At 42.0% G+C, this 21,309-nt stretch overlaps 3 protein-coding genes and 2 long non-coding RNA genes across 6 annotated transcripts in view; 3 read left to right on the top strand and 2 right to left on the bottom strand.

The window, feature by feature from the left end:
* Window positions 1–60: 60 nt before the first annotated feature.
* alg12 (ALG12 alpha-1,6-mannosyltransferase) lies at window positions 61–3,174 on the top strand. Its single transcript, XM_077709797.1, has 9 exons — window positions 61–335; window positions 540–672; window positions 741–914; window positions 1,067–1,261; window positions 1,329–1,433; window positions 1,508–1,730; window positions 1,795–1,964; window positions 2,047–2,122; window positions 2,645–3,174. Exons 1-9 carry the CDS (start codon window positions 177–179, stop codon window positions 2,871–2,873), a joined length of 1,464 nt encoding a protein of 487 aa, XP_077565923.1. The 5' UTR covers window positions 61–176; the 3' UTR covers window positions 2,874–3,174.
* zbed4 (zinc finger, BED-type containing 4) lies at window positions 3,108–10,122 on the bottom strand. 2 transcript variants are annotated; one of them, XM_077709792.1, is made up of 3 exons: window positions 9,750–10,122; window positions 9,465–9,630; window positions 3,108–7,687 (listed from the first exon to the last, which is right to left on the bottom strand). In XM_077709792.1, the coding sequence occupies exon 3, from the start codon at window positions 7,510–7,512 to the stop codon at window positions 3,919–3,921; it is 3,594 nt and encodes a 1,197-aa protein (XP_077565918.1). In that variant the 5' UTR covers window positions 7,513–7,687; window positions 9,465–9,630; window positions 9,750–10,122; the 3' UTR covers window positions 3,108–3,918. The 2 variants fall into 2 exon arrangements, with proteins under 2 accessions (XP_077565918.1, XP_077565919.1); XM_077709793.1 differs by lacking the exon at window positions 9,750–10,122 and having other exon boundaries at window positions 9,465–9,689.
* On the top strand, window positions 9,817–18,422 carry brd1a (bromodomain containing 1a). Its single transcript, XM_077709800.1, has 13 exons — window positions 9,817–10,506; window positions 11,071–12,475; window positions 12,754–12,910; window positions 13,006–13,137; window positions 13,216–13,344; window positions 13,917–14,229; window positions 14,801–15,091; window positions 15,159–15,683; window positions 16,128–16,263; window positions 16,336–16,469; window positions 16,642–16,751; window positions 16,876–17,030; window positions 17,552–18,422. Exons 2-13 carry the CDS (start codon window positions 11,088–11,090, stop codon window positions 17,733–17,735), a joined length of 3,654 nt encoding a protein of 1,217 aa, XP_077565926.1. The 5' UTR covers window positions 9,817–10,506; window positions 11,071–11,087; the 3' UTR covers window positions 17,736–18,422.
* On the bottom strand, window positions 16,095–20,904 carry LOC144181381 (uncharacterized). Its single transcript, XR_013324668.1, has 2 exons — window positions 20,759–20,904; window positions 16,095–16,378 (listed from the first exon to the last, which is right to left on the bottom strand). It is a non-coding gene; the product is annotated as an uncharacterized LOC144181381 (long non-coding RNA).
* LOC144181378 (uncharacterized) overlaps window positions 20,059–21,309 on the top strand; it is a 100,112-nt gene continuing 98,861 nt past the window's right edge. The window contains exon 1 of the long non-coding RNA XR_013324667.1: window positions 20,059–20,117. This is a non-coding gene — a long non-coding RNA (uncharacterized LOC144181378). The remainder of the gene's footprint in view (window positions 20,118–21,309) is intronic.

Here is a 21,309-nt window from a genome sequence, read left to right as displayed (position 1 = left end):
TCACAGATGACAAATATAATTATAAAAACGATTCAGTATACCTTTTTTATTTTAAATTACCGTGCTGCAAAGTAAAATGATATTTAAAATAATTTAAAATATTCCACTTACAAAAAGACGTGTATTGTAGGTCACGTCCAGTTTCAACCGGTAGTAGTGTACATCCTCCATTAATCATGGCGGATAAACATCACCATGTCGAGCTTCGACTCCTGTTTTTATTTATGTGCGTCTGTCTGTTACACTTATTAATCTGCCCGTTCACTAAAGTCGAAGAAAGCTTCAACTTGCAAGCTACCCACGACCTCCTCTATCACAAATTTCAATTTGACAAGGTAGGCAGCCGAGAAAACTAACATGCTAGGCTTATAATGTACACAAAAGTCATTGTTTTGCTGCTGTTCTAACTGGACTACTCAGTAAATACTGTAGTTAAAACCTACCCAAGAGATGGTAAAATTGTCATGTAAATGCTGGAAAAATAGCGTTTTTTAATGTCTTTGGAAATATGAAACATTATTCCTTATGTTTTCTTTTAGTATGACCATCATGAGTTCCCTGGTGTGGTTCCACGAACCTTCATTGGCCCCCTATTCATCAGCATAATTTCCTCCCCTGTCGTCTTTCTAACTTCTTTACTGGACGTGTCAAAGTTCTCCACACAGCTCATCGGTAACTATCTTTATTGTCATTAGCCAAAAAACTGAGGTTGACCATGTTCTTCTTCACTTCTTTTCCAGTCCGAGCTTCTCTGGGAGCGTTTGTGATCATCGCACTTTGGCGCCTGCAGCGAGAGGCCAGGAGGCAATTCGGCTCTACGGTGGCGCTTCTCTTCTGCCTCATGTGTGTGACGCAGTTTCACTTCATGTTCTACAGTACTAGGATGCTACCTAATGTGTTTGCACTACCGCTAGGTAGGTAAAAAAATGAAGGTCTGAATTAGAGGGTACAAAGTGTAAATAGAAATGCCATGTACACATTATTTTGAGACATGTAGTCGAACGAAAGCATCATTTTTCGATTTTAACATGTTTTTTTTGTTGTACTTTTGAATTTTTTTTCTCAGCCCTTCTTGCGTTCACCTCTTGGATGTCCCTCAATCACCGCAGCTTCATCTACCTCTCCGCCTTCGTCATCATCGTATTCCGATCGGAGCTCTGTATCTTCCTGGGTATCATGTTGCTGATGTCTCTATTGAGCAGACAGCTTAGCATAACAAAACTTCTTTACTACGCAATTCCAGCTGGATTGCTCTCCTTGAGTAAGTGAAAAAAAGAACAACATTTGTGTTTTCTGCATGCATTTCTTGATTTTTGGATATTTTCCAGCCCTGACTGTAACCATTGATTCATTCTTTTGGAGGAAGCCTTTGTGGCCAGAAGGTCAAGTGTTATGGTACAACACTATTCTCAACAAAAGTTCCAACTGGGGAATATCCTTTTAATAGACTTATTTTTTTCCATTTTGAATATTTTGAACCAGTATTCCTTTTAACTCCTTCTCCAAACCTCACCTTTTTTCTGGTACTTCTACTCGGCTTTACCACGTGGCCTCGGATGCACGCTACCATTCGTCCCCGTGGGTCTTCTGGATCGCCGAATGAGGCTCCTCCTACTACCCTCGGTCACATTTGTCTTAATCTACTCACTGCTGCCTCACAAAGAACTACGTTTCATCATCTATATTTTTCCCATCCTCACTTTGGTTGCTGCTCGTGGCTGCTGTTTAATGTACGTAAACAATTTGCATATCTTAACTAATAATTTTTACTAATATTTATTTATTTGTTTGTAGTTTGAACAACTACCAGAAATCCTGGATGTATAAACTAGGTTCACTTCTTGTGGTGGGCCAGCTGTTGGTCAACGCGGCTTATTCGGGTGTTTGTCTCTACATTTCACATCACAATTACCCAGGAGGCCGTGGGATGCGGGAACTACACCGTTTGTTGCCAGATACAGCAGGTAAGATGAACATTGACATTGCTGATAATTGGCAGTTTTGAGAGTTGACAGTATTTGAACACAAAGCTCTTTTTTTTTATAGACGTTTTTGTTCACATTGACAACTATGCTGCCCAAACTGGAGTGTCTCGCTTTTTGGAGGAGCACTCTCACTGGAGGTTTGGCTTTAATTTCTATTTTATGCATTTTTTTTCTTCAGTTACATTGACAATATTTAGACCAGGTGGAAATTAGTGCAAAGAATGAGTAAATTATCAAAATGTTTATTAACAGAATTTTCCTTTTATATTATGAATAAGAGAATAACATAAGAAGATAAATAAATGTCCATTCATGTTGTCTGCACGTACTAAAACACAGCGTCCCCTAGCGGATAATACAAGAACTACATATTTTAAAGAAAATTCATTTTTTTTTAAACAATGCATCTTTCTTCCCCGGGCCGGACCAAACCACCAGACGGGCCGGATCCGGCCCGCGGGCCTTATGTTTGACACCACTGGTTTAGACGTACAGTGGTACCTCGAGATAAGAGCTTAATTTGTTCCAGGACTGAGCTCGTATGTCGATTTTTTTTTTTTTTCATTACTCAAACAAATGTTAACCATTGAAATGAACTAAAAACTAATTCTTCGTAAAATAGGGTTAAACCCCAAACTACCCGTTTTGTTCCTAAACAGATACGACAAAAGAGAAGATTTGCATCCCACGAGTCCAGAGATGAAAATGTTCTCGCATCTTCTGATGGAAGCTAACGCCACCAATGTGGAGCTTCTTCGGGACACTCATCGCCCCCTAGCGGTTGTCCCAGGATACGATGGTCTGGCTCTTCAAGTGTTTAACTTCCCTCCGTTTAGGGTACGTTTGGCAAGTAAAGTTGTACTTATGCAGAGGATCACGTTCAGGTGACCATAAAAGATGAATACTTTTATCAAAAAATTCTGAATATTAATTAAATTCATATTAATATTGAACTCATTTCCACTTAGTTAATGTTAATTGAATTTATCATTGCAATTGAAATGAGTGCTACCTTAAATACATTGGCATTTATAATGTATTATGCCATTGACTCAAATTTGCAGTCATTATAGGTATTTTTTTGCCTTTTTTTGTACATGCATTAATTGTATAGAAATTTATACTAAAAGAAAATATGCGCTTGTGTACAGTCAAGAAAACCTTTATTAAAAAAAGGGAAAAAAAGCCACATTTTGGGTGCTTCCAGTTGAAACATTTATCAAATCAAGTCAAACTTTTATTATAAAATGTACAGAACATTTCTTTGTTCCATCCCATAAATTAATCCCTAAATTGTGCTTACGAGAAAATGTATTCAACCTGAAAATACAGAAATATTTTACAGTAAAAAAAACCCAAAGTGAATCTCTAAACATCAGTACCATAATCCACAATTTCACAACAATAATTAAATAACATTAACTTAAAAACATCTTTCAGTCACAGCATTTATTTTTTGGGCCATTAAGAAAACTCGACATCAGTTTTGAGAGAATATTTCAACTCTATCCTGATGCAGATTAAGATATTTACAGCATTTTTTTTTACCTGAAGTAGATTCGGATAAGGCACAAGGAGAGAGAGTTCGAGGGAAAAAAATAAAAACAATAGAAAAAGCACAATTATTAAAGAAAACACACAAATCCCTACAGCTAAAAATCCCCTCCCGCCCTGATATGCCTCATTTTTTTGAGACTTGTAAAAACTTTTTAAAGTGTTTAAACAGTAGTACACACGATCAATCACCCCCCCAAAAAACTGGCTGCAGCATTGGAAAAAACAGTGTATACGTGTTGCCATACAATAATAATAAAACATCATAATAATAATAAACCTGAAGTCAAGGAACACCCCTAAATTCACAGCTAATATCTCTTGGTCCTCTGTCAAATAAAGGGCTTTTTTTTTTTAATTTTTCAAGTGTAACTTTTCATCAGTACTGAAAATAAACCAGCGGGAGGTTGACTTTGAGGAAGAGAAGACCCTCCATGTTTTCCAGGGAAGGCCTCGGATGGTTGAGGGCGCCATTAGCCCCCGCCGTGTTGAACAACGCTTCAGCCGGGACGATACTCGGAGGACAGCCCACGTAGCGGGCGGCTACTTTGGCTAACTCTGGCCACAGGAACTTTTTCAAGTTCCAGTAATCCAACGGGTCACAGCTTTGATCCAAAATGTCCTCCTCCAGGTATTCCAGTACGGCTAATTCAGAGGATTTTGGTTTTTGCGTTTGGGCTTTTTGTCTTAAATCTGCTACCAGAGACCAGATGTTGTCGTCTTCGTTGGTGGTGTTGGCGAATTGCGGGGACGACGTTCCATTGGAGGTAGAAGAGAAGAGTTCCAGTTCTTGGATCAAGTCTTGCTTACAGCGCTCTGCTTCTTCTTCAGTGAATAAGGACGTCTTGTAACGGGGATCCAACATGGTGGCCCAGGTAAAGCGTGGCTCGGCAAGGGTGGCGGACATCCCGTTGACTGTGGCTTCTTTCAGAGACATCAGCATGTTGTCGATGCCTACCGTTTCGTCGAAGAGCAGGTCGATTTTTCGATTGAGGATGTGAATCAACGGGATGACTTGTCCCAGCGTGGCGGTGCGGTTGCGTATTTCCCGATGGGCCACTTCGAAAGGTTTGAGGGCGTTGCAGACAGAGCGTATAACCTCCCACTGGTCGCAGCTGATGATTTCCCTGAAATGACACTCGATTGACAGCTCGTCAACGGCTTTCTTTTGCTCCACCAGCCGCTCCAGCATGAGTAAAGAGGTCCTCCATTTGGAAGGGATATCCTGAACAAGCCGGTTTTCCGGTAGTCTGTGGTCTCGTTGGAGTTCTGTCAGTTTTTCCTTAGCTTTGGTTGAACGCTGAACCCGTTCACAGATCTTCCTTGCAGTACTCAAGAGATTTTGAACCATCCTCTGGCTCTTAATGGCTTCACCGACAATGAGATCGATGGTGTGGCCGAAACATTGGACGGTCACGTGGCCGTGGTCTTCCAGATTGTTCCGGATGGTGGTGTTGTCAGTGACTGTGAAGCCCCTCTTTAGTCCAGGTGAGGTAATCCAAGAATCCCACAGGTACTCAAGCTGTTTTGGGATATCGTGCATATCTTGATGGCAGTCTATCTGCGAGACGCTGAGGAGAGCTGAACAGTGGAAGTCCTGACCACGGGGTCTAATGTTGGACTCGTATGTAGCCCAGTGAGCCGTCAGGGTCAGGTAGTCCTTAGTCTGGCTGCTGACCCAAATGCTGGTAGTGAAATGGACCACTCCACCTTCTGCTTCTTTCAGGTGGGTCAGCACCACGTCCCTCACCCTTTCATACATCTCTGGAATGGCAGTGCCGGTGAAGTACGAAGAGGGCGGCGGCCTATACCGAGGCTGGAAGTACTCCAAGAGTCGACTGAGTCCGGCGTTTTCCGCCACGGACGATGGCTGAAGATCCAGTGCGAGCATTTCGGCGAGAAGTTTGGTAATGTTTTGGGCGACTGGGTGGTTCTGTTCGAATATACCGTGATTTTCTTCCGTTGTGTAGACGGAGACGTCCAGTGGTTCTTGCTTAATGCGAATCCTGGTGGACGGTTCGTCACCTGAGTTAACGTTGGGGCTTTCCAGAAATTGCCCGTGAAATCTCTGCATGTGCCTGAAGAGGCAACTAGTGCCTAGGTTGGTGGTCTTTTTGCCTCGGCTGATGGTTCGGCTACAGTGCAAACACACTACCTTAGTGGGGTCGGCTGGCGATATGGAGAAATGGTTCCACAATTTGGAGGTCTTCTTGCTGAAAACTGTTTTCTTACCAGCTGCTCTTTCGCTCTCTTTGGCCAAAACCACTTCTGGCGCCACGTCGACGTAAGGTGGGGACGGCTCCTTGTCGTCGCAGAGTTTTTGGTTCTGGAGGACATCCGGGTGGCGCCTCATGAGGTGTCTCATTAGACAACTGGTACCAAAATCCCCCCGTTTCCCTCGACTAATCACACAGGGACAGTACCTACACAGTGCTTTTAACTGGTCGACCGGCGACACGATAAAATGTTGCCAGACTTCTGACTTAACCCGTTTCATGATCTTCCTGTTTTGTTCAAAAATCACATGATTCTGTTCAGGGCCTGGGACTTCGTTGGTATCACACGGCGAGGACGTGGAGGGCGTGTCTTCTCCGTGAGCGCCAAAGGGGAAATTGAGCGAGGACTCTTGTTCAGGTTCTACTTTGATGTCCATCTTTTCTACCGCGGTGGATGTTAGTTCATCGGTTGTAGTTTCTGGCGAAGATGGGAGTGGGGGGGATTCTTTTTTGATGCCTAGGGGGTCCCGTAACAATGTACGGGGTAACAGTGATGGCGAGTTGGAGTAAGGTGGTGGTATATGATTGCCTAGTCCGTTTTCCTCAATGACGACTTCTTTGTGAGCCCTCCACATGTGTCGAATAAGACAACTAGTCCCGAGATCTTTCCCGTTTTTCCCCCTGCTGAATTCGTTCATACAGTGGACGCATACCGCTTTGGAATTATCCATCGGCGAAAGGTAGAAATGCTTCCAGACAGCCGATCTGCGGCGGGAATTGGAGCCCTTGGCGTTACCGCGAAAAACCGAGATCTCATCCTGGTTATTCTCGCCGGAGTGCGACGATTCGGGCGCCCCGTAAAGGCTATCCGAGTGAGTGAACGCTTCCAGTTTTGGTTCCACTTTGGACGAGGCTTCTTTGGACGACATATCGGAATTTTCCGCCGAGGAAGTGGACGGCGAAGTGTTTTTGGAGCCCGGGTATGGTAGACTATTCAGGTCGCCATTTTGGGGTGAATTTGGAGGAGGGCTAATCAAGGATGAAGCCAAAGAGCTCAGATTTGGCGAAGGCGAATCGGCGCCATCTTGGAAAAGCATAGTCGGGTGAGCCCTTCGTACATGTCTCATTAAACAACTAGTACTCAGGTCTTTTTCGTTTTTCCCTCGGCTAAACTCTTTCATGCAGTATAAACAAATGGCTTTGGTATTATCCCTAGGTGATATGCAGAAATGATTCCAGGCAGGAGATTTTTTCCTTGGGTTGCTTTGATTTCTCATTGACGCCAAAAGGCTTTGAGTGACAGCGTCCATGGCTACGTCGTAGAGTGTGCTGGTGTAGCCGTTTAATAAATTACTATAATCATCTCCATCCCGATTTAAGAAAGGACCGAAAGAGCTACCGAATGCTAGTCTTTCAAAATCTTGCGTTTCGTCATCCAGATCGTTCGTATCGAGACTTTCGTCTTTGATGTGCCGGTTCGGTTCATATTTTACGTCGTCATCCGCTGACGAATCCTTGTCTTTTTCAGTGTTGCAGTCTGACTGTTTGTCACCCTGAGAAGAAAGATGGCTATCCAGTGTTTCTGAGGTCTTGGCGTTTTCATCCACCATCTGGTGTGGCTTCATGCTGTAGGATTTAAAAACGTATCCATCCTGACCTTCGATTTTCAGGCAAGTTCCTCTGGCCTCTCGTCTTTTGTCCAAAGAAACGTCGAGGGAATCTTCGCCCGCGCGAGATCCCTCTTCATCGCCGTTCATGGCGGCGACGGCCCAAAAGTTTCTAATGGGTTTTTTGCCTTGATCGTCAGGTCTGCCTTGTCAAACGTAAAGGATCTCACGCGGGTGTACGGCGGTGGCGGTCGTCCAGGTCACGGGTTGCCAGTTTGTCCCTCTCCATTTACGACCCAAATGGTTCCACTTCTCCGCACACAACCTGGACAAAAGAGAAACAAGGTCAGAGTCCATATTGACAAATCACTTGGTAATGTGTGGCGTATATCATCTTGCTGCATGCACTAATGCATGTGTCAAAGTGGCGGCCCGGGGGCCAAATCTGGCCCGCTGCATCATTTTGTGTGGCCCGAGAAAGTTCTCTTTCTGTTTTAGGACCACATTCAAATTTTTTCAGTCTTTAGTTCAAAAATTATTTTGTAAAATCTAAAAATATATTAAAAAAGCTAAAATAAACATTGTTTTAGATCTATAAAAATGGAATATTCAGGGCTTTTAATCCAGTTCTTTTAATCCATTTATTAAAAAATAATATCTAAATATTATATCTAAAATGCGTGTTCATAGTCACCACCCAAGCGACCCCCGCTTGGATCCGATTCTCTTCTCTTGCCACTTTAAAGTCGCAGTTGGTGAGCAGCTAATTCATTTCCTGTCCTCTTACGCAACACTTAACTGCTGAGGGACATGACACGTTTGACATGATGTGCAATCGATTGCGGAATCATGTGCGCACAATGAAATCTTTTGAGGAAGACTAACATACTGCAAGTTAGGCCAAGAGAAGCCCATCAGAAACAAGTTCAAATGAACTACAAAATACCGGCTCAGTGGCCCTAGAGGGAAAAAAAAGTTGAAATAGTTTTAAATGTTACAGATTTTTGGAATATATATTTTTTTACACTAAATTACTGGATACTCATTATCTGGCAACATAATCACAATCATGTCTTAATGAGACAACTGCTATTATCTGACAATCTCAAAATACATACGGCATAGTATTGTCACATTATTAATGTGTACTAACCATTACAGATTATATTAATGTACTTCCTATATAGTTTTGAAACATATTTTTGAAAAATTAAACAAAACAGGAACAGGTTCGTTAAAAATACACCATATTACCAGAATCAGTTAAGATATGTATTGTTGAATACTTTAATTTATAGCAGTGTATCAGCCCATCAGGCTTATAAATAACAGAAATATCATTCGCATAAATAAATCTTGGATTTTGGTTCAAAGTAATCTAAACATTTCAAAATTGTTAAGACATTTAAAAAAACAGCCAATAGGACATAGTAGTACAAAATAAAAAAAGTCTAAATAAACAAGTATTATGCTGCAATACTACCATTATATACATCATACATTAGTCTTGTAATATTAATATTTGCATGATGTGGCTAAAAAAGGCGATCTAATTGTGATCAAAGCATGAAAGGAGCGATGTAAACTGACAGCAAGCTTTTCCGGGTTTGCCTTAAATCCGAAAGAATAACAATAATATGCCCACTATAACTATCCTTAAAAAACAAATGTAACTACATTACACAAATACACACGCACACTTAAAGCGATCGAGATATACATGTTACTATATGGCATATAACGCTGTAATAACAACCAGGCAGTTGCGACACACCAACAGTAAACATGGTGCCTAGCCTAAGCTAAGTAGGTTGGCCTTCAGTCTAAAACACTCACCAAAACAAACAATTGCGTATAACATTATTACGTCCCAGTTGTAAGTAAAGATGAACTAAAACTTGGCTTCTATGAGGGTTTATTCATACATCTTGATTTGTTAGGGTAGCAAAATAAGAGGAAAGATGAATAGAAAGTAGCTAGGCCGAACCTAGTGACTAGTCGAACCAACGCACATCGGACCGGTTTCCCCCCCATTAACGACTATCGTGACCACGATTAAAGCAAGAATCCACGCATAGTTTCGTCTCGAATCGACGACTTACTGTAAAGTGGTGCCACTTCGTTTGGACCCATAAGCGATCGGTCCGTCGCATTTGATGGATCCGAACCGTGTGCTCCACTTGGTCGCTTTTGTCTTGCACGTTCGGCCGAAGCAGCTCCACGCAGCGTCGGACGGAAGGAACGGGTTTTAATGATGTCACCAGCGCGCTTTAGAAATTGGGAAAAGGGGAGGAGGGTGATGTATGGATATTTGGCAAACGTCAACGCTTAGATGTTCGTCCAAATTTCATTTCAGCGTGTCGATAAATACATAAAATAACACTTACCTGACGTCAAATCAAAGACCTGGAAGAGCTTCCGTTCATTCAATTCAACGTGTGTTGCGTTCACTGTCACTCAAGGAGTATTCGCCATTAACGTTTCATTTCGGGAATACGTTTGTAGAATGGAAAGTTGAATTGGAAAGGGTTTGTTTTTTGCTGTATGTGAGTTAGGAAAGGGTTCTAAAAGTTGGAAATGTTTTTCTTTAGGAATAAATAAACAAACCAACCCGCCCCGGTGTCAAATTTGCACCAAAGGGAGAACACTATGTGAAATGACCGAGGAACTGATGGGAAGTAAACTCACCCCAGTGGTGGTGTCCCCATGTTATACTCGCTTTGTTTTTTTCTCTGGTTAGTTGCAGTGTGTGTATGTAGCGTCGTCAAAAGATTGCGTGCCAGATGGGGCTTTTGTGTGAAATACGACTCGCAAACAACATGACCTCCAGCGTCACGCGTCGAGCCGTGCGTGCGGAGGGAGTTGTCTGCTGAAAATGCATTGTTGTCTTGGGGGGTGGGAGAGTGAGGCGTCCCGGGCTGCTACGGTTCTGCACCATCGAGACATTCTCACGATTATGAATAGGCGGTTAAATCCCAATTCTTGCATGGATCGTATCTCCAGGACCGGTCAAGACATCAGGCGAATTTATGTTGATTTTTAGCAACTGAATTCAACGTCAAATTGGATGAAAACTCGGCGTCCGGAAAGCGAGCTACTTAGCAGGCCCTTTTGCCATTGCTTTGTACTGTTCAGTCACAGAAGGTCTGTCTTTTATGCTCTATTCTCTGTATTTTATAAACCATATGTATACATTTTAAATGTACATTTCTGTTTAAAATGTCCTCAAAGTGGATTTTCTTGAGTTTGCCTGCGTTTTAAAGGGCCTCCCAGCTCTTTGCGGTAGTTAGCTAGCTAACTAGCATGCTAATGTTATTGTGAGCCAATCAGATACTTGTGGCTCACTGATAATACACAATACTATAAATAAAAGCTTATTTGCGTGTCAGACTTGGGTAAAAGTCAACGTGTGCAATAGTGTCTGACTTCCACTATAGTTAAATGCCTATTAAGTAGTCATTAGCAGTAGACAAACTTTGTCATGTATTAAAAAGACAACCGTTGTTACATTACTATTACACATGGAACCTTTTATCCAGATTTTTTTTTCAGTACACTGTTGACATTAATGGCCAGTAAGATCTATTTTTCCCCTTCACTAAATGGAATTGCCGATATTATATATCATTTACTAACCACATGTTGCAAATCACAACCCTAACGATAAGTAAACAACAGTTCACTGATGTAGCATGATCTTTTCTGCAGGACAACAGAGTGGCAAGATGAAGAAGAAAGCCCGGAATCACCGAGTTTTGGCTGTGGAGAGGCCGTCCTCGCCCATCAAGCCGTCTCCAAACAAACAAATCCTGACGTACGCCCAAGCGCAACGCATGGTGGAGTTCGAACTGGACGGCTGTATCCACCGACTCAGCGTTTTCGACCGTCTCGGCGTCATCTCGGACGACGACCCCACCCTGCGGGAGATGGAACGCGCCAAAAACAAGGAGAACGCCGACAAACCGCAACAGCAGGTTCTGTTGAGGTCAGTGCGGTTAAAAATCAACCAAGAAAAGAGAAAAGCCGCACTCGGCGGCATCACCGCACCCAAAGAATTAAGCGGACAACCCGTTAGCGTCCCCCCAAGTCCAAAACTCCCGGAACCCAAATTCCGTACCGTGGAGTACAACTTACCGGCTGTTCCCAAACGTCATTCTTCTTATTATAAATACGAGGAGAAAACCGAGGAAGAGCTGGATGAGGAAACCGAATACGACATGGACGAAGAAGATTTAGCCTGGCTGGATTTAGTCAACGAAAAACGGCGAAGCGAAGGCGCCAGTCACGTTTCCTACAACGTCTTTGAGTTCCTGGTGGACCGCTTCGAGAAAGAACTGTACCTAGAAGGCTTGGACAAAGGTAGCGAGAGACAAGCATCCGTGGACCAAGATACGGTTTGTGCCGTTTGCGCCGACGGCGACTTTTACGACGGTAACGCCATCCTCTCTTGCGATTTGTGCAAGGTGGCCGTCCATCAGGACTGTTATGGCGTCCCGTACTCCCCCGAGGGTCAGTGGCTTTGCCGACACTGTCTACAGTCGCCCGCCAAGCCCGCCGTTTGCGTGCTCTGTCCCAGCAAAGGCGGCGCGGTGAAAAAAACAGACGATAACCGCTGGGGCCATGTAGTTTGCGCCCTATGGGTTCCCGAGGTGGGCTTCGCCAATACCACCTTAATCGAGCCCATCGACGGCGTCCATCGCATCCCGCCGGCTCGCTGGAAGCTAACGTGCTATCTTTGTAAAGAAAAGGGCGTAGGGGCGTGTATCCAGTGCCACAAAGCTAACTGCTACACTGCCTTCCATGTCAGCTGTGCCCAGAAAGGTGGACTTTTCATGAAAATGGAGCCAATTAAAGACCTGACCGAGTCAGGTGAGCCAACACTTTCGCTTAAAAAGACGGCATATTGCGGCGCTCATACGCCTGCTGGATGTGTCAGGAGGAAACTGGCCATCTATGACCAGGTCAAACATAAGAATGGACTGTGCAGCCCAGTGGGGAAGGACAGAGGCGATGCTAAATGGAAGCAGAAGAAGCGGACGACGAGGAAACTGGAGGCAGATTTCGAAAGCGAGACCCCCACACCGACCACGGTTCCTTCCTTTCCAGCTCACAGGTGTGTTGGGGTGATATGTTAGTTAGCAAGTTTGATGAAGAATAGAGTTGGATATTACATTTCCTGATTTCCCCCCTTTTAAATCAATAATTGTTATATTTTTAAAAGTTTTTTTCTGTGTTTTTAGGTTAAAAAATCATTTTGTAAAATCTAAAAATGTAAAATATTCCGTTTTTTTATAGACCCGATTCTGCCCTAACCAAAACAACATAGCAGTACTTATTTGTCCTTATATTATCCTTATGTTATTCAATAATGTTATCCAATGTCATCCCCAGGTTGCAAACCATTTTAAACCAGGTATCAGTCCAAAAAAAGAAAGCTTTCGTGGAGCTGGTCCTGAATTACTGGACTCTAAAACGACAGTCCCGAAACGGGCTCCCATTGATCCGACGGCTCCACACCAGCTCGCAGTCCCAGAAGACCACCAAGCCGGTTTGTGTGTTTGTCATCAGCTTTTTCCTCCAAAACATGACTTTTATCATGGAGCTAAGTCAACCGCTTATTTTGTTTGTCAACAAAACCCACAGAAGCAAACCGAGGAGAAAACGCGGGAACTGAAGGAACAACTGAAGGAGTGGCATCGGTTGCGGCACGACTTGGAGAGAGCCCGACTTTTGCTGGAGCTCATTCGTAAAAGGGAGAAGCTCAAAAGAGAGGAGGTAACACAAAGACATTCTCTACAAAAAAAAAAACAAATGAAACAATTTAACCATTTTTGTTTCCAATCTGTGTCATAGCTGAAATTCCAAGAGAGCCTTCTGGAGATGCAGCTAACTCCCTTTAGCATTCTACTAAGATCCGTTTTGGACCAGCTGCTGTTAAAAGACCAAGCTAGGATTTTTACCCAGCCAGTGGACATCACTGAGGTACCACTTTTATTTTTTATTTTTTTTAGAGCACTGGTGTCAAAGTGGTGGCCCGGGGGCCAAATCTGGTCCGCCGCTTCATTTTGTGTGGTCCGGGAAAGTAAATCATGAGGGTAAAATATAAAAATATATAAAAATATTTTCTGTTTTCCACCCAGGTTGGTTCACGGGCTGCATTGATGTTAACTCGATTTTATGTGACCGGACCATTTTAGATATAATATTTAGATTTTTTGTTTTTTTTATGAATAGATTAAAATAACTGGATTAAAAGCCCTGAATATATTGTTTATTTTAGCTTTATATAAATATATATATTTAGATTTTACAAAATGATTTCTGAACTAAAAACACAGAAAAAATGGATTAAAAAATTTAAATTATTGGTTTAAAAGGGGGAAAATCAGGAAATTTAATATACATATATACTCTTCATTTTAATTAGAACCTAAAACAGAAAGTCGGCACTCATGGTTCTCTTTCTCGGGCCGCACAAAATGATGCGGCGGGCCAGATTTGGCCCGCGGGCCGCCACTTTGACACCCGTGACTTTAACAGAACATACTTTTTAGGTACCAGACTACATGGACCACATCAAGCGGCCAATGGACTTCTCCACCATGCGCCAACGCTTGGACGCCCAAGAATACAGCAACTTTGATCAGTTCGAAACTGACTTCGACCTCCTGGTTAACAACTGCTTGAAGTATAATTCCAAAGACACGTATTTCTACCGGGCCGCCATTCGCCTTCGGGATCAGGGAGGGGCCGTGATTCGTAAGGCCAGGAAAGACGCCGAGAAGATCGGTTTTGACGCCGCCAGTGGGATGCATCTGGAGGAAGCGCCCCAGTTGAAGGCGGCGGCGGCTTTTTCATGGGAAGACGGTAATGGTTTGAAGAAATTTGTGCATTAACTCATTGGTTGATTCTTTTCAAGTTACAAAAAGGAAAAAAGATCTAAAAATTTACAGTGGTACCTTGAGATATGAGCTTAATGCGTTCCAGGACTGAGCTCGTATGTCAACTGAAAACAAATAAATTTGTTGCAACCCTCTGAAAAACACCCAAAACAGTATATTGGATTGGAAAAAAAGTTTTATTTGTACTAAGTCGCCATTTATTAACAAAGTAACACATAACTAGTGGTTTAATTGTATACTAAAGTGTTTAATAGTACTAAAATTATACAGGTTTTGAAGGGGGAATGTACTCTTGAGCAGCATCTTGCTATCCGCTGTCTGCTCATATATCAAAATGTGTCTTGTAACTCAAGATAAATATCTGCTTCAAATTTGACTCATATCTCAAATTACTCTTATGTCGGGGCACTTGTATGTCGAGGTACCACTGTACTTGGACCATTACCAGATCAACAATGAATGGACCCTCAAAATGCTGTTGGAAAGCTTGAATAGCCATCTAAAAATACTTAATATTTTTCTTCTCTCCCCCTTAGTGGATCACTTACTCAAGCCCACCAGCCGAACACATTTACCCCCAGACAAGCAGCTACAGCAACTTTTGGAAAAGTTTGACCTGACCTGCGCCATGAAGTCCAGCCCCTCCCGCAGCAAACGCATCAAGCTGCTGAAAAAGACCATCAACGACGTACGCAGCGACATGAGCCTCCGAAGACTCCAGCACCCCCACCATCACTCCAACATCTCTTCCATGGGCTCGGCAACAGAGAGTGACGTCAAGCCAACGGAAAAGTGGAAGTTCAACGGCCATTTTACAGACGACGAAGGTACTCCGGCACCCCCAAAGCCGCCCATTACCATTATTCAGCATTTTTTTCCTCTCTCCTCCACCAGATAAATGGCTCCCTCCTAAACTGGAGCTTTCGGACGCCATTCCTCCCCTCATCCACTCCGACGAGGACCCCGGACCCCCCACTCTCAAACCCGTCGACGCCACGCCGGATGGCGACGACCGATTGGCCGGGAAAATCCACAAATTCCAAGGGACGCGTCTAAACGGCCACTCCCGCGTCAACCTCCAGGATTCCTTATTTGACGGCGACGTCAGAGTGGTCGCCACGTCCACTCTAGCCGAGCCCGTCGGACGAAGGACTGCCGTTCTCTTTTGTAAATCCAAATCTCCGAGCCCCCGCAAACCGACAAGGGGCGGTGGCGATGAGGGGCGGGACTTAGTCGAGCGCCAAGAGAACGAGGAGCAAGTTGAAGGTGGCGTCGGGACGCAACTGGCTTCCAAATCCTTCTTGTCGGTGGTCATTCCCAGGCTGGAGACGTTGTTGCATAGTAAAAAGAGGAAGCTTCTGGAGAACCAGGAAGAGTTGGAGGTGGAGGGAAAGGCTCCCGTTAAAAGACTTGACATGGGTAAGTAGTAGTGCTTTGATTAAACTGTACAGTGGTAACTCAAGATATGACCATAATTCTCAATGAACGTTTTCCATTGAAATGAACTAAAAACTAATTAATTCGTTCCAAGCCGCTGAAAAAACATCAAAAACAGGATATTAGATTGGACAAAATGTTTGATTTGTTCTAATTTGCCATCTATTTACAAAGTAACACATAACTAGTGGTTTAATATTACTAAAATGTATGATGGTGAAAATATTTAATATTTACATTCAGTTACACTTCTCATCTTCAACACTAGACGGAGCTAGTCTCTTTAACAATGCCTATCCTTTAAGCTGGAAAAACCTTGCAGTCCATGAACATTCACTGCTAACCCTCCCAGTCAAAATTGATGGGACATCCATTGCTATCAATGGCAGCCAATGGTGAAACATTTTATTTTTTATTTGCGTTCAGGTCTAACGAGAGGCTTCCTGGACGCAGATGAAGAGAAGGAACTCGGCCAGCCCGCCAGAGCCGCCGAACCGCGAAGACGCTGCGCTTCCGAGTCCTCCATGTCGTCGTGCAACAGCTTACCAGGAGGAGAAGATGGGTAATTAATGGGATAGCCGTGTTTTTTTTGTGGGGGAAAAAAGACCTCAGGACTTTCTCTTCTTGTCTCCAGAACCATCCTCAGTCTTCCAAAATGCGGGAAGGGGAAACCTGCCCTGTTGCGGAGAAACACGGTGGATGATAAGAATGAGTTGATCGCCTGCATCGAAAATGGCAATTTTGCCAAAGCCGCACGTATCGCTGCAGGTATGTTTTCAAGGGTTATTACATTTGTTTTTGTTGTTGTTGTGGGACTTGTAGCTCCTAAACATGGCCGACGAAGCGCGATAACTGTCGTTGGGTGTGAATTTTTTTCCTACCTTGTGTTTTTCTTTTTTCCATCTCATCCATCCGTCTGACCGGCTTCCCGCTTCCATAGAAGTTGGCAACAGCAATATTTGGATGCCCGCTAGTGCTGCAACAGTTGCGCTGGAACCCCTCAAGCTAGTTTGGGCCAAATGTAGCGGCTACCCCTCCTATCCTGCTTTGGTGAGTCCTTTATATGAGATTTTCTCCTATCTTTTCCTCAATATTTGATCATAAACTCGTCAGCATCACAGTAACAGGCTTGCAAATTCGTACGGATGTCAATATATCATTCTTACGCCGGCAGATCATCGACCCTCATATGCCACGCGTTGGATGCCAACACAACGGTGTGTCCATCCCCATGCCCCCCACGGACGTGCTCCGCATCGGAGAAACAATGCAGTACAAATCCGACGAGAAACTCTACCTCGTGCTCTTCTTTGACAACAAACGCAGCTGGTGAGTGTCCATCATAATAATAATAATAATAATACAGTGGTACCTCGAGATATGAGCTTAATTTGTTACAGAACTGAACTCGTATGTCGATTTTTTTCGTAACTCAGATGAACGTTTCCCAAATGAACTAAAAATAAATTAATTTGTGCCAACCCTCTGGAAAAAACACCAAAAACAGGATATTGGATTGGAAAAACATTTTTATTTGTTCTAATTCGCCATCTATTAACACACAGTGTACTAAAATGTGTTTAATAGAACTAATGGGGGTGGGTCTAGGGACGTCAGACTTTTGCACGGCAACACGCTCGTAACATAACATAAACAAATTTTAATGAACTTGGATTACGATGCAGACACTCAAAAATAAATGTGATCTAACCTTACACTAAGCTGTCTGCTCGTATGTCAAAATTTGACTCGTATCTCAAGATAAATATTTGCCCGAAATTTTACTCTATATAAGACTAATAATGTAAAGACACAAATTCAAGTCTGACTTGACATGCTGTCCTTTCCAGGCAGTGGCTCCCCAGATCCAAACTGGTTCCTCTAGGCATGGACAAAACCATCGACAAAATCAAAATGATGGAAGGCCGTACGTCGGGTATCCGTAAGGCGGTCCAGGTGGCGTTCAAGCGCGCCATGAACCACTTGAACATTGTACGGGATGAGCCGGTTAGCGACCTGAGCGATGTAGACTGACAAGTCGCAACTATTTTTAAATGTAAACACTCCAAACTTGCTGCTCGGATGAAAACAAAAACAAACAAACAACAACTCGCTGTTGTCTTTGGCATTTTTTTAAATCTTCATGACATTTCAAGGTTTTATTGTACTTTTATGGTTTTTAATCTTACCATTTCAACCAAATGTCTGCCTTTGTATTCAAACTGTAAATGGTGTACAGTTACTGACTAATTTATTTACTTATTTTAACCAATATGACCTTGTATTTATATGCCATGCAGAACAGAAGAAAAATGCACCCCAAAACTCCCCAAAAAGTTTTATTGCCAAGCTTATGTAGACCAATTATGTATGAAATGATTCCTTATGGTCCTCTTTTTAAATTATTGAATTTTATTACCAGGTCTCCATTTGGTGTTATAATCATTTTTGTACTGAATAGTTTGTCTATTTTTGTTGCGATATATATAGTAGGTATATTTATACATGGTTTGAGTACAACAGTCGGATTTTTTTGTGGACTGACCAAAAACTGACCATATTTGCAAAAAAAAAGGGGGTCATTCTTGAGATTGACTTTTTTATTTTGCAATTTTAAGATTTTGTCTGCTTTAGCTTACTGTAAAGCTTTTTTTTTTGTGTCTTAATTCCAGTAATTGTGTGAAAAATGTCACATTTTGGAATGAATTCTCCCTTTTTTTATTCATATTATTTTTTGGGGGGTTAGTGTTGGAAATTTCATTTTGTATTTAGTGGTTTTCATCAAGTCAAATCACAAAAAACAAAAAAATATCAAATAAAATGGACAAATTTAAACATGGCAATGTGGTATTTTTCTCATCTTTGAGGGGGGAAACATTTTAGACTTATATTGGTTATTTGTATATTAAGCTCTTGAAATAAACTCATTTTAGAGCTTTTATTTGTAGAATTAAAGCCATAACAATGCATTTGAGACTTATTTTCCCCCAAAATAGGGTTCATTCATCATTTTAAGACGCGAAATGCATGATGTCAATTTCAAGGGCCTCTTCTGGTGCGTGTTGCAATTCCCACTCTTACCACGACGTGGCGCTGTGACCCCGTTCCAAACACATCCCATCCAAAAGCAGCTGATAAGCTAATTAATCAACGCTCCTTCGTCGCACAGGTCAGTCAAACAAAACTCGTGCAAATGTTGCAATAAAACTAATCATCCTTACTCCCTAACTTGCAAAGATCGCGACTTGCATCACCTTTAACTAGTTAATGTTATGAATTAAATGCCGATGGCATCCATGCATTGGCCATAAAAAACGCCGTGATCTCCGTTTTAGGATCTCGTTCAAAAAGTAAACATCGGCAAAAAAATGGACGAAATCGAGGTTTTATCATCCACCAGAGCCAATGCGGCGTCTGTTATTGTGAGCCGGAGGCACTTTGCGAGTGTAAAGTAGCATCATGGGGATTAAACGAGCAAGTAATGGGCCTTGAGTTGTTGGGGATCCACCTTGAAGGCGTTTGAAAGACATCGGCCATCTTTACAAACAATTGCAGCTAATCAAGTCAGGCTGCCTCATCTCCTCTCGTGTGTTTATTTATTTGTTTGTTTATTGTTCCGTCTTTACCTGCGACTTATTGGCGAGGTGAACGCAACAATTTGAGCGTGAATATCAATCAACTTGCGTCAGATGATTATTTCTTGAAGTAAATGCTTTGATTGCCCTTACAAAAACAAAAGTAGGGAAGTGCACAAATAACAACAACAAACAAACTGATATCTTCAATCATATATAGAAAACAAATAAGCAGTCAACATAGATGAGTAGTCAACATGAAAAAGTGGTCACAAAAATAAATAAGGAGGTACAAAAGTGAGTGACTTGCTGGGTTCGATGGACTGGTGTCAAAGTGTCGGTTCGCGGGCCAGATGCGGGTCGGCCCCATCCCTCTATGCGGCCAGTGAAACTCAATCATCTCAACTTCATGTTTTCTGATCAGATTGAAAGATTAGAGGATATTTCCTGTACCCTCTTTGAAGCAATACATTATTTCATTTTTTTAATAGAAAACATGGAATAGTTTCTCCATTTTTTTACTGTTTCATTTTTAATAAATTAAACATGAAATAGATAAAACAGACAATTTTCTGTTGTCCACTTTCATTTGTAACATAAATCAGAAAATATATCCCCAAATGTATTATTGCCCTTTTAAATGAAAAACAATGTATAAAAAGGGAAATATTATATCTTTATCTATATCTACAAAAAAATAAGTTAAAATCATTTTTATTTTAAATCTTTTTTTTCCTTTACAAATGACAACTTTGAAGTGTTTTTGATTGTAATTTTTTGTGACAGGGCCTTCCTGCTCCAAAGTGTCACTTGTGTGCTACTGGAAAAACGCCCCCTGCTGGTGAGTTCCTGTTTTATAAATCATGACAATGATTCATTATTAGGATGTATATGTGCACTCTATTTGATTGAAGCAAATTCATTTGTTTTTAGTTCATTTCTATGGGAAACGTTCATATGAATTACCAGAAAATCAACATACAATTTCAGTCCCTGAATTAATTAAGTTCGTATTTCGAGGTACCACTGTATTATCTTTTTTTTCCATAAGTGTGTTTTTTCCAATAGCAATCTAATACTTTTGTTGTATTTTTCAAAATCTTTAGGTTATTTGATGAATAGGATTTTTGCATTTATTTTGGTAAATGCCAAACAGGGATGAACAAACATAGATCCATGTTTTGTTTTTGTTGTTGTCATTTTAACACTAAAACATAAAAGTACATAATATATTTCCAAGGGACCGTCATCAAAATCCTGTCCATTTGAGTTTTTTTCCTGCATGCAAAGAGTCTAATTTGAAGTCCTAGGGCAGGAAAAAAGTGGGTAAAACCGCCTGAAAAGCTCATTTAAGAAAGTTGGCGGTGTGTGGGGAGACTCGTAAAAAAGGAAAGGCACTCTGGAAGTCGGCTCGCTGCCTCTGCATTAAACATCACGCGAAAGCAACCACTTTCCATTTTGGAACATGCACAAAAATATTACCCTCCTCCTCCTCCTCTGCCGCCAGTTCTTTCGCTTTGTGGGTCCCTGATAGGTCCAATCTCCAGTGGCTATGTTCAAAACACTGGGCCAGAATAGCACAGGCCCTGTAGATAAATATTTATGGGGTGCTCATGCCACAGAGGAAAAGTCGAAATAGTGCGTTTCCAAGGTGAGCAAAACAAACAACTTCAAAGGGTTTCAAATGCATTTCATGTAAATGAAGCCCCGCCTCTACGCGGTGGCATCCCCCCCCCCCCATTGACCTGATTATCCCGTCTTTGCCGCAAATTCATTATTTTATATGCACAGGTGTCAAAGTGGCGGCCCGGGGGCCAAATCTGGTCCGCCGCATCATTTTGTGCGGCCCGGGAAAGTAAATCATTCTGTTTTAGAATCAAATTCAAATGAAGAGTATAGATGTATGATGTATGTATGATTTCCCCCTTTTTAAATCAATAATTGTCATTTTTTAATCATTTTTTTCTGTGTTTTAGTTAAAAATAATTTTGTAAAATCTTAAGATATATAAGAAAAGCTAAAATATTGTTTTA

Source organism: Stigmatopora nigra, chromosome 23 (assembly GCF_051989575.1).
Source record: "Stigmatopora nigra isolate UIUO_SnigA chromosome 23, RoL_Snig_1.1, whole genome shotgun sequence".
NCBI lineage: Eukaryota > Metazoa > Chordata > Actinopteri > Syngnathiformes > Syngnathidae > Stigmatopora > Stigmatopora nigra.
The sequence above is the reverse complement of the archived record's forward strand: the minus strand, read 5'-3'. Positions and strand labels throughout refer to the sequence as shown.

Coding starts and splice junctions, on each gene's coding strand:
- alg12 (XM_077709797.1), top strand. CDS start 177: ATGGCGGATAAACATCACCATGTCGAGCTTCGACTCCTGTTTTTATTT. Junction 673..740: donor GTTCTCCACACAGCTCATCG/GTAACTATCTTT, acceptor CTTCTTTTCCAG/TCCGAGCTTCTCTGGGAGCG. Junction 1,731..1,794: donor GCTCGTGGCTGCTGTTTAAT/GTACGTAAACAA, acceptor ATTTGTTTGTAG/TTTGAACAACTACCAGAAAT.
- zbed4 (XM_077709792.1), bottom strand. CDS start 7,512: ATGAACGGCGATGAAGAGGGATCTCGCGCGGGCGAAGATTCCCTCGAC.
- brd1a (XM_077709800.1), top strand. CDS start 11,088: ATGAAGAAGAAAGCCCGGAATCACCGAGTTTTGGCTGTGGAGAGGCCG. Junction 15,092..15,158: donor CCATTTTACAGACGACGAAG/GTACTCCGGCAC, acceptor CTCCTCCACCAG/ATAAATGGCTCCCTCCTAAA. Junction 17,031..17,551: donor TTTGACAACAAACGCAGCTG/GTGAGTGTCCAT, acceptor TGTCCTTTCCAG/GCAGTGGCTCCCCAGATCCA.